Genomic DNA, 13252 nt, shown 5'->3' with positions numbered 1-13252 from the left:
GCTACAAGGGCTTTTGCTGACTGCGGGATTACAAATTTGTCTCTTTCCCAGGGCAAGTACAATATCGTTAGTTATTTCCTTTTCAACTTTCATAATACTTTGTTGAGAGTAGTAAAATTGTCATTTCATTTTTACAGGCCGGTTCACAGATAAAGTCAAAATCAACTAGTTGCAGAGTGTGTTTTGCTGAAGAATTAGCCCCATATAAGAATCTCTCAGTAGTTAAAATAAATCCAGCTGCTGGTTACTTGTAGGCAAAGGAAATGACAACAGTTATGTTATGATCTATGATCTTCCATTTGCAGATCTAAATGGAATCTAAAAGATAACGGTTCAGCAACAAAAGCTGAAGGTCAACTCCAAGCAAATCACTTGACTTCTTAAAGGGGTCTATCTAATGCATCGTGCTGCATATACCTCCTTCTAACACTCAAATATTTTGCAGTTGCTAGCATTCACAAACCATTAACAGGCACCCAAAATCCTAAGCCAAACACTACTGTAATAAAACAGGCTATATAATGTAAAAATGTATTACCGTGTTAATGTAAAAATGCTTTACATTGCATGATACTGAAAAACTCCTCTACTCAAGGTCAAAACAAAAGGTCTGTTTCCCATTTAAGAACAAGCCCTTGCAAGAGATGGTGTTCACTTGCCAACTTTCATAAAAAAGATTAATCCACAACATCAATATGAATATAATTTTTCATACTAAAATACAGATTTATTTTAAGGAAGTGGATAATATTTGTATTACATTTTATAGGCCCCTATAGTTACATCTGGTCCTTATTTATTTAAATTTTATTCAGCTTGCATAATATTTTTGCTTACAGTTATATTCTCTAAGATCAGAAAAGCTAAAACCTGAAAATTCAATGGCACTATTCATTAACATTCCTTCGGTCTGCAGTCATAGACATTTGCAAGCTCTCCTTTGATTCTGAAATAATAAAACTAAGGTAATAAGATGTTTAGTGTAAAAATATATGACTTAAGTCAGAATGATAGAAAGAGCTATGTTTCTATGAATCACATGCCAAAGCAAACCAAAGTTTTTCAGAAAGTATACATGCTCATTTTAGAGGGAATAATAAAACACAGAACTACATATTAAAATGTTAACTCTCTCACTCTCATTATTTTATTAAATAAAAAAATATGAAAATTTACAGTGTACAGTGCATAACACAGGTTATAAAGAATGCATGAGATCCTGAATGCACATGACACAGGAAGCCAAAAGCCAGTGCTTTCAACCAGCAGCAAGACACTCCTGACGTCCATTCTGACAAGTCCTACTGCTTTTGTATATTGTTAGCTTAAATTTTATGGTTGATTTACACTCCTGGAAGACACCAACTTCTTCAAGCAAGACACTGCTACTCAAGCTAGCCATACAGTCAGCTAAACCCTTGCCAAAGATCCATCAAATACATGATTTGCAAAACTTACTACTCTAATTCCCATTTGTGATAACTCATGTACAAAGCAGTTTGGGTTTTTTCCATGCTGTTGTAAGCTAACATCGTTCTGGAATTATGATGAATCCACCAATTTCATTTTAACATTATCCAACCAAGAGTCAAAGCAATTCCTCACAATTTCAAGCTAACTGCATTTACTACTCCGTCATTAAATTGCTTTCTGTTTTATAAATGTGGGTGATGGTTAAGAAGTGATTGCTTTTTTTTCCCTCCCAACCGCAAACTTTTCCCCTACAATACTCAAGCCACAATTAAAACTTAGGACTTCTATTACCATTTTTTCTTCTATTGTTCCATTCATTGTGCAACAGACTTAACAGCAGCAGTACCTATAGCCAATGTATTGCTGAAACCCTCCTGAGGCCAGTATCTTGCTTTTCATTTGTAGTTACAAGGTAAGCATATTCCACTAAAACAGCTTCATTCTTAGCTGCACTTGATGACTGTCTACAAAGTCGCTCAGACCTCGGCTGTCTGTAACTGATGAAGTTATTTTTGCCTGAATCTAAATATAACTGAGGTGGGAAGGAGGGAAGAAAGCTCAACCAAGGGAGAACCTGTTTGTTTAGTAACACAGAAGTCACATCAGTCCTCATGTTTAGGTAGGTTCCCACTGCTGACTGCAGCACGGCACAAAACAGAGATATCAGACTTGGCTTCGGTATTAGTAACAGCCTGCTCTTGGCAGCGTGGAGATATTAGCAGGGTAATTAGCCCTCACAGCTCCAGGGGCAAACATCAGGTCTTGAACAGCTGCAATTTAAAGTCACAGCTTTCTTGATTATTCCCTTGCCCTTCCTTAACAAGATGGGGTTTATGCAAGGTATGACTCACCTGGACTGACAGAATGAATCTAAATATTCTTCTGTCAAACTGCATCCCCATCATCACGAAGCTCCCCCTGCTCCGCCGCAAGCAAGAAAGCCTTCTGGGCTAACTGAGGTGATTAGAAAAGCTTTGTCCTCTCCGACTCCGGCGTTACCAGCTCTCACACCAACTAGTGTTAGCTGAGCGCAGGCATATTCTGTTACTTTTTGGAGCATTGCTAAAGTGTTCCAGTTCCCTGGCTTTGTGGATCACTTTATTTTACAGAGGGAGTACCTTAAAGTTTGTTAATTGCCTTAGAAATGCCTTTTATTAAAGCCAGCTGAAAGCAAAAGTAAAAAAAATAAAATTATTTACCAAATTCAAAGTAGACAACCCAGTATGAGGATTCTGCAATAAGAGGTTTGTTGTTATTTTCAATAGAAAAGACACAGGATAAAGTACGCTTCTTGTCTTCCATTCCATGTAAGGTTCAGATAATACACTTGCCTGCCTCCCAGCTACTCCACCTCCAAAGAGCCCCTAGGTTACTGCTCCTGCAATCTTTTTTTTCTATCATAGGTGCCTCTTCACTACTTAACTGTGATTTCAAGCCCCAGCTGAGCCTCTGCGCTCTCCTCCACTCCCAGGGTTTTCTAACTCTGCCTGGAGGGAATGTCCCTGTACCAGCCTCCACTGGCCTTGAACTGCTGAATTCCCTCCGGCATGTCTGAGTGTCTTAATCACCCGGGCAGCAAATACAGAGTCAATAACTACGAGTAATCAACTCAACCATTACTAAATTATTCAGCTGGAAGTAAAACAGTGCTCCCACCTACTAAAAAAATGTTTGTATCTTAGAGCGATGCTTTTTCCATGCGCTGCCAAGAATAAAATCCCTGTAAATTGACAATCCTGTTTTAAAGAGAATGGCTCATTGCAAGTTGCTGACTGGACAAGACATCGCAGCATTCACCCACTCTGGGGTGACAATGGGGTTCAGATGATTTAACCCCACATGCCATCTGGAGGAGTACCGGGACACCTTTTTTTAAACAATTCCTTGATGCCCTGTTCTCAGACGATTTAAGAAAAAAACCTCACAGAAACTTTCTAACAAAACAGTTTTGGAGGAAAAAGCCCATTACTTGAAACTAAATTATTTGCCTTAAAACAACTTACGTAGAATGAAATGAATCAAAAGCAGAATAACTGAGGAACATTTCCTAAATTTATGGTGAACTACTGGACTATCTGGAGCTGCCAGTCCTGTATCCTGCAGGGCTGGTTATTCGTCCCGGACCCGCACGGTCCCAGCCTGTGCAGCCTTGAGCAGCTGGTCGTGCCAACGCTGGCTCGCTGCCGTGAAAGCCCAAGTCTGAAAGCTGAACTCCACATCTAACTAAGAGTCACAGCTTGTCCAGGCTCGGAGCCGGCAGCCCAAGCACGAGCATCCTGCCCAGCACGCTGGGGTTTGCAGTGCCTGCGGCTCTCAGAGCTGCACCGCAGGCGTTGCCCAAACAGGTCTGCCGCATTCATGAATCCCGGGCGTCCTGCGGCTGGAGCGGTTCAGGCGCCCTGGGAGCACTGGCAGCTGCCGAGTGACAATGACACCCCTGTCAGGTTTATGGCTGCTATTAGCAGTGGTGGAGCTGACAAGCATTTATACACAATTCAGCAACTGGGGGGACGAGAGGGCAGGACAGTGTCCTGGGGAGCAGAGTTAGAGCCTCAAACCTTGTTTTGGGATGTTTCTGAAAACACTTTTTTTTTTTTTTTTAACTCCCACTCTGAGGTTACTTTTACAAGTTTGATTGGACTACAACCAAAAAAAAAAAATCTTCTCACAAATTGAAAGCCCTGTACTTCAGCCAGCTCCACTCTGCAGTTTAATTGCTTTAAAGCAAAGGCCATGTGTTGTGTTCTCTCAGGGGTACATGGGAAGGTGAAATGAAAGACAGCGAAGAAAAAAAAAAAAAAATCAACCCTTAGAATAAAATGAAATAGGACTGCTTAAGGGCTATAGCAGTCTAAAGATCAATGACATGAAGACAAGTCTCAAGGACAATCCTTCCTTCCCCGTGCCTTTTCTACAAGCATGTCTTTCCAGCTGATGCTCTCCTGCTCCCCTAAGCACACAGCCACGGTCCTTGCTTATAATACACTCAATTTGAAAGGTTTTGCAAGTCTAATAGGATGGTCATCTTCTCAACAAAAAACATTTCACAGGGGTTAAGACATCACTTTCCAACCTCCTGAACAAATTAACCTCCCTGCTCACAGGCTGTATTTTTCAGATCTCTACTCGGTGATTTCTGATGAGATTCCTAAGGTTATGACTTAAAAGTTGCACTCTGTATTTCATTTTGAAGCACTGCGTCCCTTTACCAGGCTGCCAGATTTATTATTCCAAAAGCTGGGACTGTACATCATGTGTTTAAGAAAGATCCAAAATATTCCAAAGTGAGCTTTTCCCATCACACGTGAGCTGCTGTTGTGCACCAGCGTTGACTACTAGCACTCAGTTAAACATTTTGAGGTCAAGTGCATTTTAATAGCACATAGATGAGGCCTTTACACTCTTGCCATAGCCCCCTTAGATTTGACAAGTTCTATCAAGGCACAGCCTCCCTCTGTTCCCTGTACCAATAAATTACTTCTGAGATCCTAGGAACTGGGTTGATATCCCTCATCGTTTCGTAGGCACTTACACACCTGCGCAGGTATGAAATAAAGATACACCAGTAGAAAAGGGAGGAAGAAACGGGTGTTCATGTCTTGCTTTCTCAGAGGACAAAAAGGTAAAAGAAAAAGTCTCTGCAGCTGTTTGTGGCACACGCAGGCACCGCTCCCACAGATTCACCCCTATTCTGCCATGACTTTTCTCATCCCCGATGAAGCACATTTCCATGGTCCCGTCAGGGCATCTCACCTCTGTTGTCTGTGTGCGCCATCTGAACTACAAGAGTACAAAAGACAGCATCCCTACTTCGTGCCTGCAGAGGTGTCTACGAATGGTGCTATCCCCATTCTTTCTGACTTTGATCTGACAACTCCCGTTTCAAAAATAGCTAAAAATACTGAACTTGAACTGCTGAAGCCAATTATAGCTTCATTTTAATTTCTCTACACTGCAGAAAACAGTGGGTCTTGGATACACAATTTCTGCCACATGGGATCTTCAGAAGTGATGAACTTCTATGGCACATAAGCATAACACATACATAAGCAGTGAAGCTCTAAGTCACTTTATTTTCCCTTTTTTAAAATACAAAAGATGTCCATCTATATCCCCAAGTTAAAAACAAATGATGGCAAGCAAGACAAGATACATCACTCCATGTACCTAATTTTGTTATTCTTCCCCTCCAGTCCACAAAACCCAGAAAGACAGAAACTTTCCTGTGTTCCTGAGTAGTATTTTCTTTTACCCCTCCTCATTTTGTTATGTGAAATTCATTTCAACTCTTTAACAAAAGTTTTTTTGCCCTCATGGCAAAAAAGGAAGGCATTAAAATAATTTAGGGGAGATCAGTAGTATAAAGTAGACGGAGCGATGATGATCCCACCAGTTAAAGACACAGCCCTGGGTATCTACTTTGAGGAGAGGGGTTTGCACGCACCGTTTTGGATAAGCAAGTTATGCAGAATCCCAGAGAGGGTCTCTGCACATGGTAAACGATCAGATTAGACTGTGGTCTCACAAAAGCAACTTGTTTCCTATGAAACAACGTTGCTTGTCTCTGAATGAGCAGATTCAGAAATATGAAAAGAAACAGGGACTCATTTTGGTAAGTCCTGTAATGCGAGGATCAGAAATGAGGGAAGTTGGACCTCCCTCCCTTCATGAATTTCAGTTACTGCAATCAAGTGCACAGATTTTTAAAATAAATTCCTAGGAGGACACTTTAATGAATAAACTAATGAAAGTATAATACTTAACCAAAACCATTTACTCAATTCAAAGAATAAAATCCTTTGCATTTTTCTCATCTGCTCTGTAAAGCAGATATTTATAATTTTCATTTATTTATATTAAAATCTCATGAAAGACATGTACCAGATTGCGTCTGACAGACTCCTATGTATTATTTCCAAATTCCAGTTAAATGAAAAAGCAGAGAGATGACTAATGCTGAACTTCTTATTTGAATTTACTCAACACTGAGGAGCTTGACAAAAAAGGGACTGGGTACAAAACGGTGCATGGCTGGACAGAGTGAAAACCATATAGGCTGATTTAAGCCTTCAACATAACTCAGATCTATCTCCATGTGAAACAGAGCAATTCATCCAAACTCTAGATAATCGGAGACTTGGATAAATGGGACTAAAAGCTGAACCTTTTCCAATTTCAGCTTTAATATTGTAAAAGATACAGCCTACACTTTGCAAAACAAAACTTTCTTTTTCCTTTCAACTTCATCGGGTTTTTTTCCTTCTTTTTTCTTGGTCTGGAAAAGGATTACTACATTGCAACTGTCTGTAGCTGCTGACACTAACAGCACTTCATTGCTTAATAATGCACCACCATGATATTTTTGGGAACAACTGCATATAACAGAGCAGCTCTCTTGCCTTAAGTGTCTCTGCGGCAGGGGATTCAGGAGAACCCCGTAAAGATACCTCTGCAGCAGACTTGTTTACTGAAAGAACTGAATTTGACATTTAAAAAACCCAATCTGACATTCTGTAATACTGTAACATAGCATCTCTTAAATGGAAAGTGGAGTGGAAACAGCAACAGTAGAGGCAGAGGAGGGTTTAGCATAACTAACTTGCTGAGTTTACACTTGAACTGATATATTTTAATTTAGCTGAAGATAATTTTTTTACAAACAGCATAGCCAAGAGCAAGATTAAGCAAAAAGACACAGGAAACAATAAAAGATTACCTTTGGTTTACCTCTGTTCAGCAAGGGCTTTTGTTGGCAGGGAGATAAATCACCGTTTGTTTAAACAGCTACTAAGCATGGAGGTGTTATCCTTGCTGAAGTAGCTCTACCTCTGTGACATTAATTTCTAGTCCAACCATTCTGGTAACTTACCTGTTTGAAACTTTTAATTCACAATGGTTAAAAAAGAACGCATATTTGTAAACTCTGACCATAGCAGAAAGCACTACCGAAACACAAACCTTTCAATGTGAACAGGAACAGAAAACAACTGATCTGATACAAGGCAAAATTGTCAATGTGTTATTGGAGATGGTAATTGCTGGTTTCTCCTCCCTGTACTGAGCAATTCATTAGAGCAATTACAGATTAATGGCATCATTAGTTTCTATGTTTTCTTTGCCTTCCTATCCTTTAACAGAGACAGTAAATATTGGTTTAACAGAAACTCACCAGCGGAGTGTCTTTACCGCCGACAATGCTGAGTCCTAGGCCTGACCGACCCTTAGATATCTCTATAGTCATCTCCTGCCCTGGAACTATGGGACACGTTGCTGGATCCACAGGCAACGGGGGTGTAAAGACACCTAAAGAACATGAAAAAGTAAAGAAATAAGTCACACTATTCAATGAGACAATAAGAACAATCAAAGGAATTGTATGAGAGCAACTAATGAAGCTCTCATATTTTGCTCTTCAAGTTTACAAATCGAAATCGAACTAGAAGACGTCTCTGAGTCACTTCTGAAGTCTCTAAATCAGAATGAGTCCAGAGTTCTGGGATTAAATATTCAGAGTAAATGTCTGTGAAGACATTTAATTCAGTTATAACCTATACAATTCAGATCACAATGACAAGGTATATTCCATTCAGGACAGATAAGGCCATGTTCCAGCACTATGAAACGGACAGGATGTCCCAGATTGCCTTTCCTTCTATTATAGTTAAAAAGAGGAGCAATGCCTTTGTACATAAAAGTCAAGTAAAACAAAGACATCTTCATGCTCTCAAAAATTATAAAATGAGAGAAAAATACAAACACTTTATAAAATAAAATAGGTCATTGAACGCTCAAAGAAAAAATCTCAGCAAAAGTTATCTGGAAAAAAAAAGAAAAAATACATCCTGGGTTAGGGTACTAAATGCACACTATATTTCTGGAAAAAATAACTGGTTCATACTACGGCTGGTGACTTCTGCCTCTGGAGAAAGGTAAGTAGGTGCTGGCACCAGGGGTATCTCCTGTAAGTTGACTGGTACTTTTGTTGAAGATTTAGATTGTTTGATCTGGTTGAGGACCTAAAAGCAAAGCAAAGCAGAAGCAAAAGAGATCAGTTATCAATCACAGAAAGGCATGTTAGGCAGACATCATCATTAGTTGTTGATTGTCATACCTTCCTAAATCCACTAAGTCAATAGAAGGGAAAAAAAGCAATAACCATAGATGAACTGAAAACATTCTCTTCATAAAAAAAATGGAAAATCAGGATGACTGGGTAACTGTGCTTCTCAGAAATGCTCATGTAGGAAGCAGGGACAGGACTTCACCTTTCTCAGCTGTGCCTCTCATACCAAATAACACAGGTTCTTTGGTTTTTTGTTTGGTTTTGGTGTTTTTTGGCTTTTTTTAAACTTTTAAACAGCAAAGAACATCCTTGACATTATCCTGTGTGACTATTTCCACATACTTCCAGAGAAGCAAGTAATTTTTTAAGTTTCTCTGCAAGAAAATGATTTTAATGTCTCCCCAGTTAACCCCTTCCCCCCATAAATCACTCAGTCTTCAACTAGATCAAGCCCCCAGAACCCCACCTTATTGGTTAACATAAACACACATACATTTTCTGGGAGCTGCTCCTCCACTTCCTGCTGATCCGCCACCACTGGTTTGTCAGCTTTACATTTCCCATCCTAAAAAGTCAAAAAAGAAAGTGAGGTGTATTGAAAATGTCTCATTAGCTTAAATAAAATATCCCCCAAAACTCAAAATAATGATTCTAGGCAAACACAGTGATATTTCTTCATGTAAGTACATTTGTAGCACAGCGCAAAGCTAAACCCCAGAACTTAAAAGAGGAAAAGCTAGTATGAATACAGGGAATATCAGGAATTTTTTAAAACACACCCAACAGTTTTGAAGGCGTGCAATATAAGGAAAAGATTTTTTGGGAAGAGATGATCACGCATGGTCTGTATTGTTCCTGAGCAATAAGAAGCTCTAAAGAAGAAGGAAGCACGTCCTCTGGGGTGACTGGGACAGCAATTCCCATGCCGTGTGGAAACATGCAGGTACCTGTGTGCCGAACCTCTAGCACACAGGTAGCTGTACAGACCCTTTGGTGCCTACAGCAGGAAGGGGTTCCAAGTCATCTGTTCTTTCCTTCCCCTTCCCCTTTTTCGGTAGTCCTCAGCAGCACCGAGCATGCTGCCAGCACTTAAATAAAGTAACTGCTTAATATGCATCATCCAGCCTCATTATAAGTATCTCAAACAATGGCACTTCTATCACAGGCTCCACTTGTATCCTAATTTCTTTCCATATCCTTGCAATACACTAAAGAATATTTTTCCTCTTCTACTTCTACAACTGCTTCCAGACAGTTACAGTGTCCTCCCTTTGTTAGCTCTTAGCCAAACTTAGGCCACTTTGATCACAGTATTAGTTAGTTATCTTACCCCATGTTAAAAAAACCTGATAAACAGCCTAGTTTTCGGAAAAGCTGAGTACCAACTTCAAAAGACAACAGAGATATTCTGCATCTCAAAAGAATTTCTAATTAAGATGACATTTCATATATTTAAAAAGAAATACATAAATCAAATTTTAGGTAACCAAGCTTGAAAATACTGGCCTTGTTTCCTGAAGTTTTATTATGTTAAATTATGCCAAGCCCCACAGGCTTTTATTTTCCGCATTTCTTTTCCCTGCATTTTTCTCCAAGCTTGCTGTAACTATGCAACTGTAAGTATTATCCAAATGGATAAAAAAAAAAAAGAAAGTGGTGATCTCATTTTATTATCAGAGGTGTCAGGGACAAATGGGAAGACTGCTTTGTCATTTTACGAGAGATTGTTTTAATGAGCAATGAAAAAATATTTCATACTTCCCTTTTTCATTCTGATATGTGACTAAATTCTGAAACTTCATCTTGCATGTCAAGTAAGCACCAAGCATCACCTTTAAATCTCTCTAATCTTCTCCATTTAACTCAGACTATGCTAGAGATGCCTGGACAAAATAAAAAGATTTCCAGCCCCTTGAGCACTGAATTGTATTGTACACTCAGAATTTGTCATAAACGTGCGACCCAACTGGTTTAATCTAAGTCAATTCCCTCAAATGCATCCAAAAGCATTTTTACAAAGCCTCTCCTCTTTGCCAATGTTTCAAGGACATGTTTTCTCTGTGTGTTAAAGACAGATTATTGTTCCAAGTTCAAATCTTCTGAGGAAAATGAATCCATTCTCACACAGCAAACAACAGTTTAATTATACAACCTACAGGACACTGAATTACGTACACACTCTGCCAGGACACTAATGATGCGAGGTGCTTCAGAGCACACACAACGACTGCTCAAGCCATTTTCACCTTTGTAAAGTTAAAAGTTTTGTGAGCATCTCAAAGCCCCATATATCAATTCTTTTCCAAAGACACCTTAAGGAAAGCTACAGTCCTCAGAAAACCACCGCCTTCTATCAGGCCACCTCAAACCTCAGCTAATAAGCTTGCAGAGTTTGCCTAACACTTCCATTGGCTCCAGTTCAGAATTAAAGTTGTTTTCTTTCTCCCGCTCTTATCATCCAAGTCTACAATGATGTCCATTATATAACTTTATACTTTTCAAAGTGATGAAGTGACAACAAAAAGTATTTTGGGAGAGACTGACAAATTTATCAGCAACAAATGAATAGAGAATGATTTGAATTTTTAATTTTTTTTTTATTACAGCTGTCACTTGGTAAGACGTCCTGCCCGTGCTTTGAGCTGTACATACTTGTGGAAGATCTCTGCTGATAAGCACATACTTTTTATTTACTCAGTGAACTTGATCTTACATGTTGACTTTTACATTCCTGATTTCTCCTGACATACGACTGAGAAATTCAATAACAATGGTGAAGTAGCATTAGGCTCTAGTAGCAACCGTCATGCTATGAAAAACAAGGCACTGGGGTTTTTTGCCTCAACAGTCACTAAAAGACTGCAAGAGAAATCTCTTTTCCTCAAAATAAGGAGCTGTCTTGTGCTGCACTGCAGTGTCAAAGTCTTAATGCCAATATGACTACAAACCCATTTCCTTCTGGTCAGAAGGGACTGATCACAACCATCAGCGTTTATAAAAATAAGATACACTTAGAAATGTTTGCCACATAATTGTAAAATCCCGATTGAAAGAAAACGCTGAAGTTACGAAACTGGCTTTTGCCACCATTTTTCATCCATTTATGCCTCTAAACGAAGGGTTGGCCCATCTGAAGGCATTATGGAATGAGCAGTTGGATCTGTACACATTTGAGTACTTTGCTATGGATCTATAGGCATTTGAATACTTTTCTAAATCCACTTCCTAGCCGTTAACTTTTCAGTATCTATTTATCTAATGGAAAAATCATTGAGTCCGCTCTAAGCAAATATCCATTGAATGAAGGCAGGGCTACGCAGCAGCCAGAAGAGTGGCACATTCACTGCCTCCTGGTCTTGCCAGTAACCCAGGACAGGTCGCTTCCCCTCTGTGTCACAGCGGGGATAACAACATTGGCCTGCTGGATAAAGCATTAGAATCATAGAATGATTTAGGTTGGAAATGACCTTTAAGATCATCGAGTCCAACCGTAAACTTAACCCTGCTAAGTCCACCACTAAACCATGTCCCTAAGCGCCTCATCCACACGTCTTTTGAATACCTCCAGGGATGGTGACTCAACCACCTCCCTGGGCAGCCCGTTCCAGTGTCTGACAACCCTTTCAGTGCAGAAGTTTTTCCTAATATCCAGTCTAATTGTAGCAGCCAGTTGCGGTTACGTGAACAATTTAAGTAGGAAGATGAGATGGTATGGACAGTGGGAAAGAAAAACTAAGTTAAGTACTACACTCCTGTTCTCCTCACCTAGAGGCTCTCAACAAATCCATGCCTTTGTCTTCTCTTACCTTTCTAACATTGCCCTGCTCTGGACAACTCTTACCACCAATGCTTTATCTTTTTCTTTGTTTTACCTTTCAGTCTAAAATACTGTAACTTTGGCTCCACAGTTGCCTTCTTTCTTTCCTCCAGTTCGAAAAGAAGCTGCCCATATATTCTGCATTCCTTGTTGTTCCAGCAGCATCTTCCCTCCACACCTATCTTGGCTTGCTGCAATTTTTTTTTTTCATTAAATTCATGCTTCCTCTAATACCTTTCAAAAAGCTGCACAGCACAATATCCTACACCAAGAGTTCATTTTTGTACAATATATTTTATATATTTTTATCCACGTCAGTCTTTGAGCGATTTTTCATATTACGTCGTAATTCCTCAAAAGTTTCTTGCCAAGTTGAGCAAGAACAGCAATAAAACCAGGTGAATTACACCTGTAAATACATACAATAAAACTCTGATTAATTTATATTCCAGTGCATCAAAGGAGGATTCTGCACAAGGCTACCAAATACAAATAATTCAACTTTTGTGTAATCCATTAGGAACACAAACCAATCCATTTTATATGGGTGGTTAATCGTGATGCTTGAATAGCACATAACACTTCCTAACTCTCAGAGATCACAGACTTGTTAATTAAATACTTACTAGCTATAGAATATTATGTATATTCAATTCATATTTCCAGAACCCAGGACATTCTTTGCAAAAGACATTACGGAGCAAGAAGACGACATCTAAGACAAAATAATCCAGAAATGTCATGTTTCCTTAGCTGAGGACAGCACACACAAACTGTGTATGCACAGCAAGTCTCAGGCAATGTACTCCTTGAAAAAGGAGTAGGCTGTTGGACAAAAAGACTGTCTTAGCAAATTTTATGTACCTCTAGGTTAGTCACTCTTCAGCATGTTTAGTAGT

General features: G+C 39.4%; 1 protein-coding gene across 1 annotated transcript in view; it reads right to left on the bottom strand.

Annotated features, from left to right (window-relative positions):
• PATJ (PATJ crumbs cell polarity complex component) overlaps positions 1–13252 on the bottom strand; it is a 149839-nt gene that overhangs the window by 25057 nt on the left and 111530 nt on the right. The window contains exons 33-34 of the mRNA XM_009808349.2: positions 8372–8489; positions 7643–7776 (exon numbers count right to left, since the gene is read on the bottom strand). Coding sequence (XP_009806651.2) covers positions 7643–7776; positions 8372–8489 — 252 coding nt within the window. The remainder of the gene's footprint in view (positions 1–7642; positions 7777–8371; positions 8490–13252) is intronic.

The sequence above is a fragment of the Gavia stellata genome, chromosome 10 (genome assembly GCF_030936135.1).
Source record: "Gavia stellata isolate bGavSte3 chromosome 10, bGavSte3.hap2, whole genome shotgun sequence".
Lineage (NCBI taxonomy): Eukaryota > Metazoa > Chordata > Aves > Gaviiformes > Gaviidae > Gavia > Gavia stellata.
This window is presented reverse-complemented; position numbering and strand designations above follow the sequence as displayed.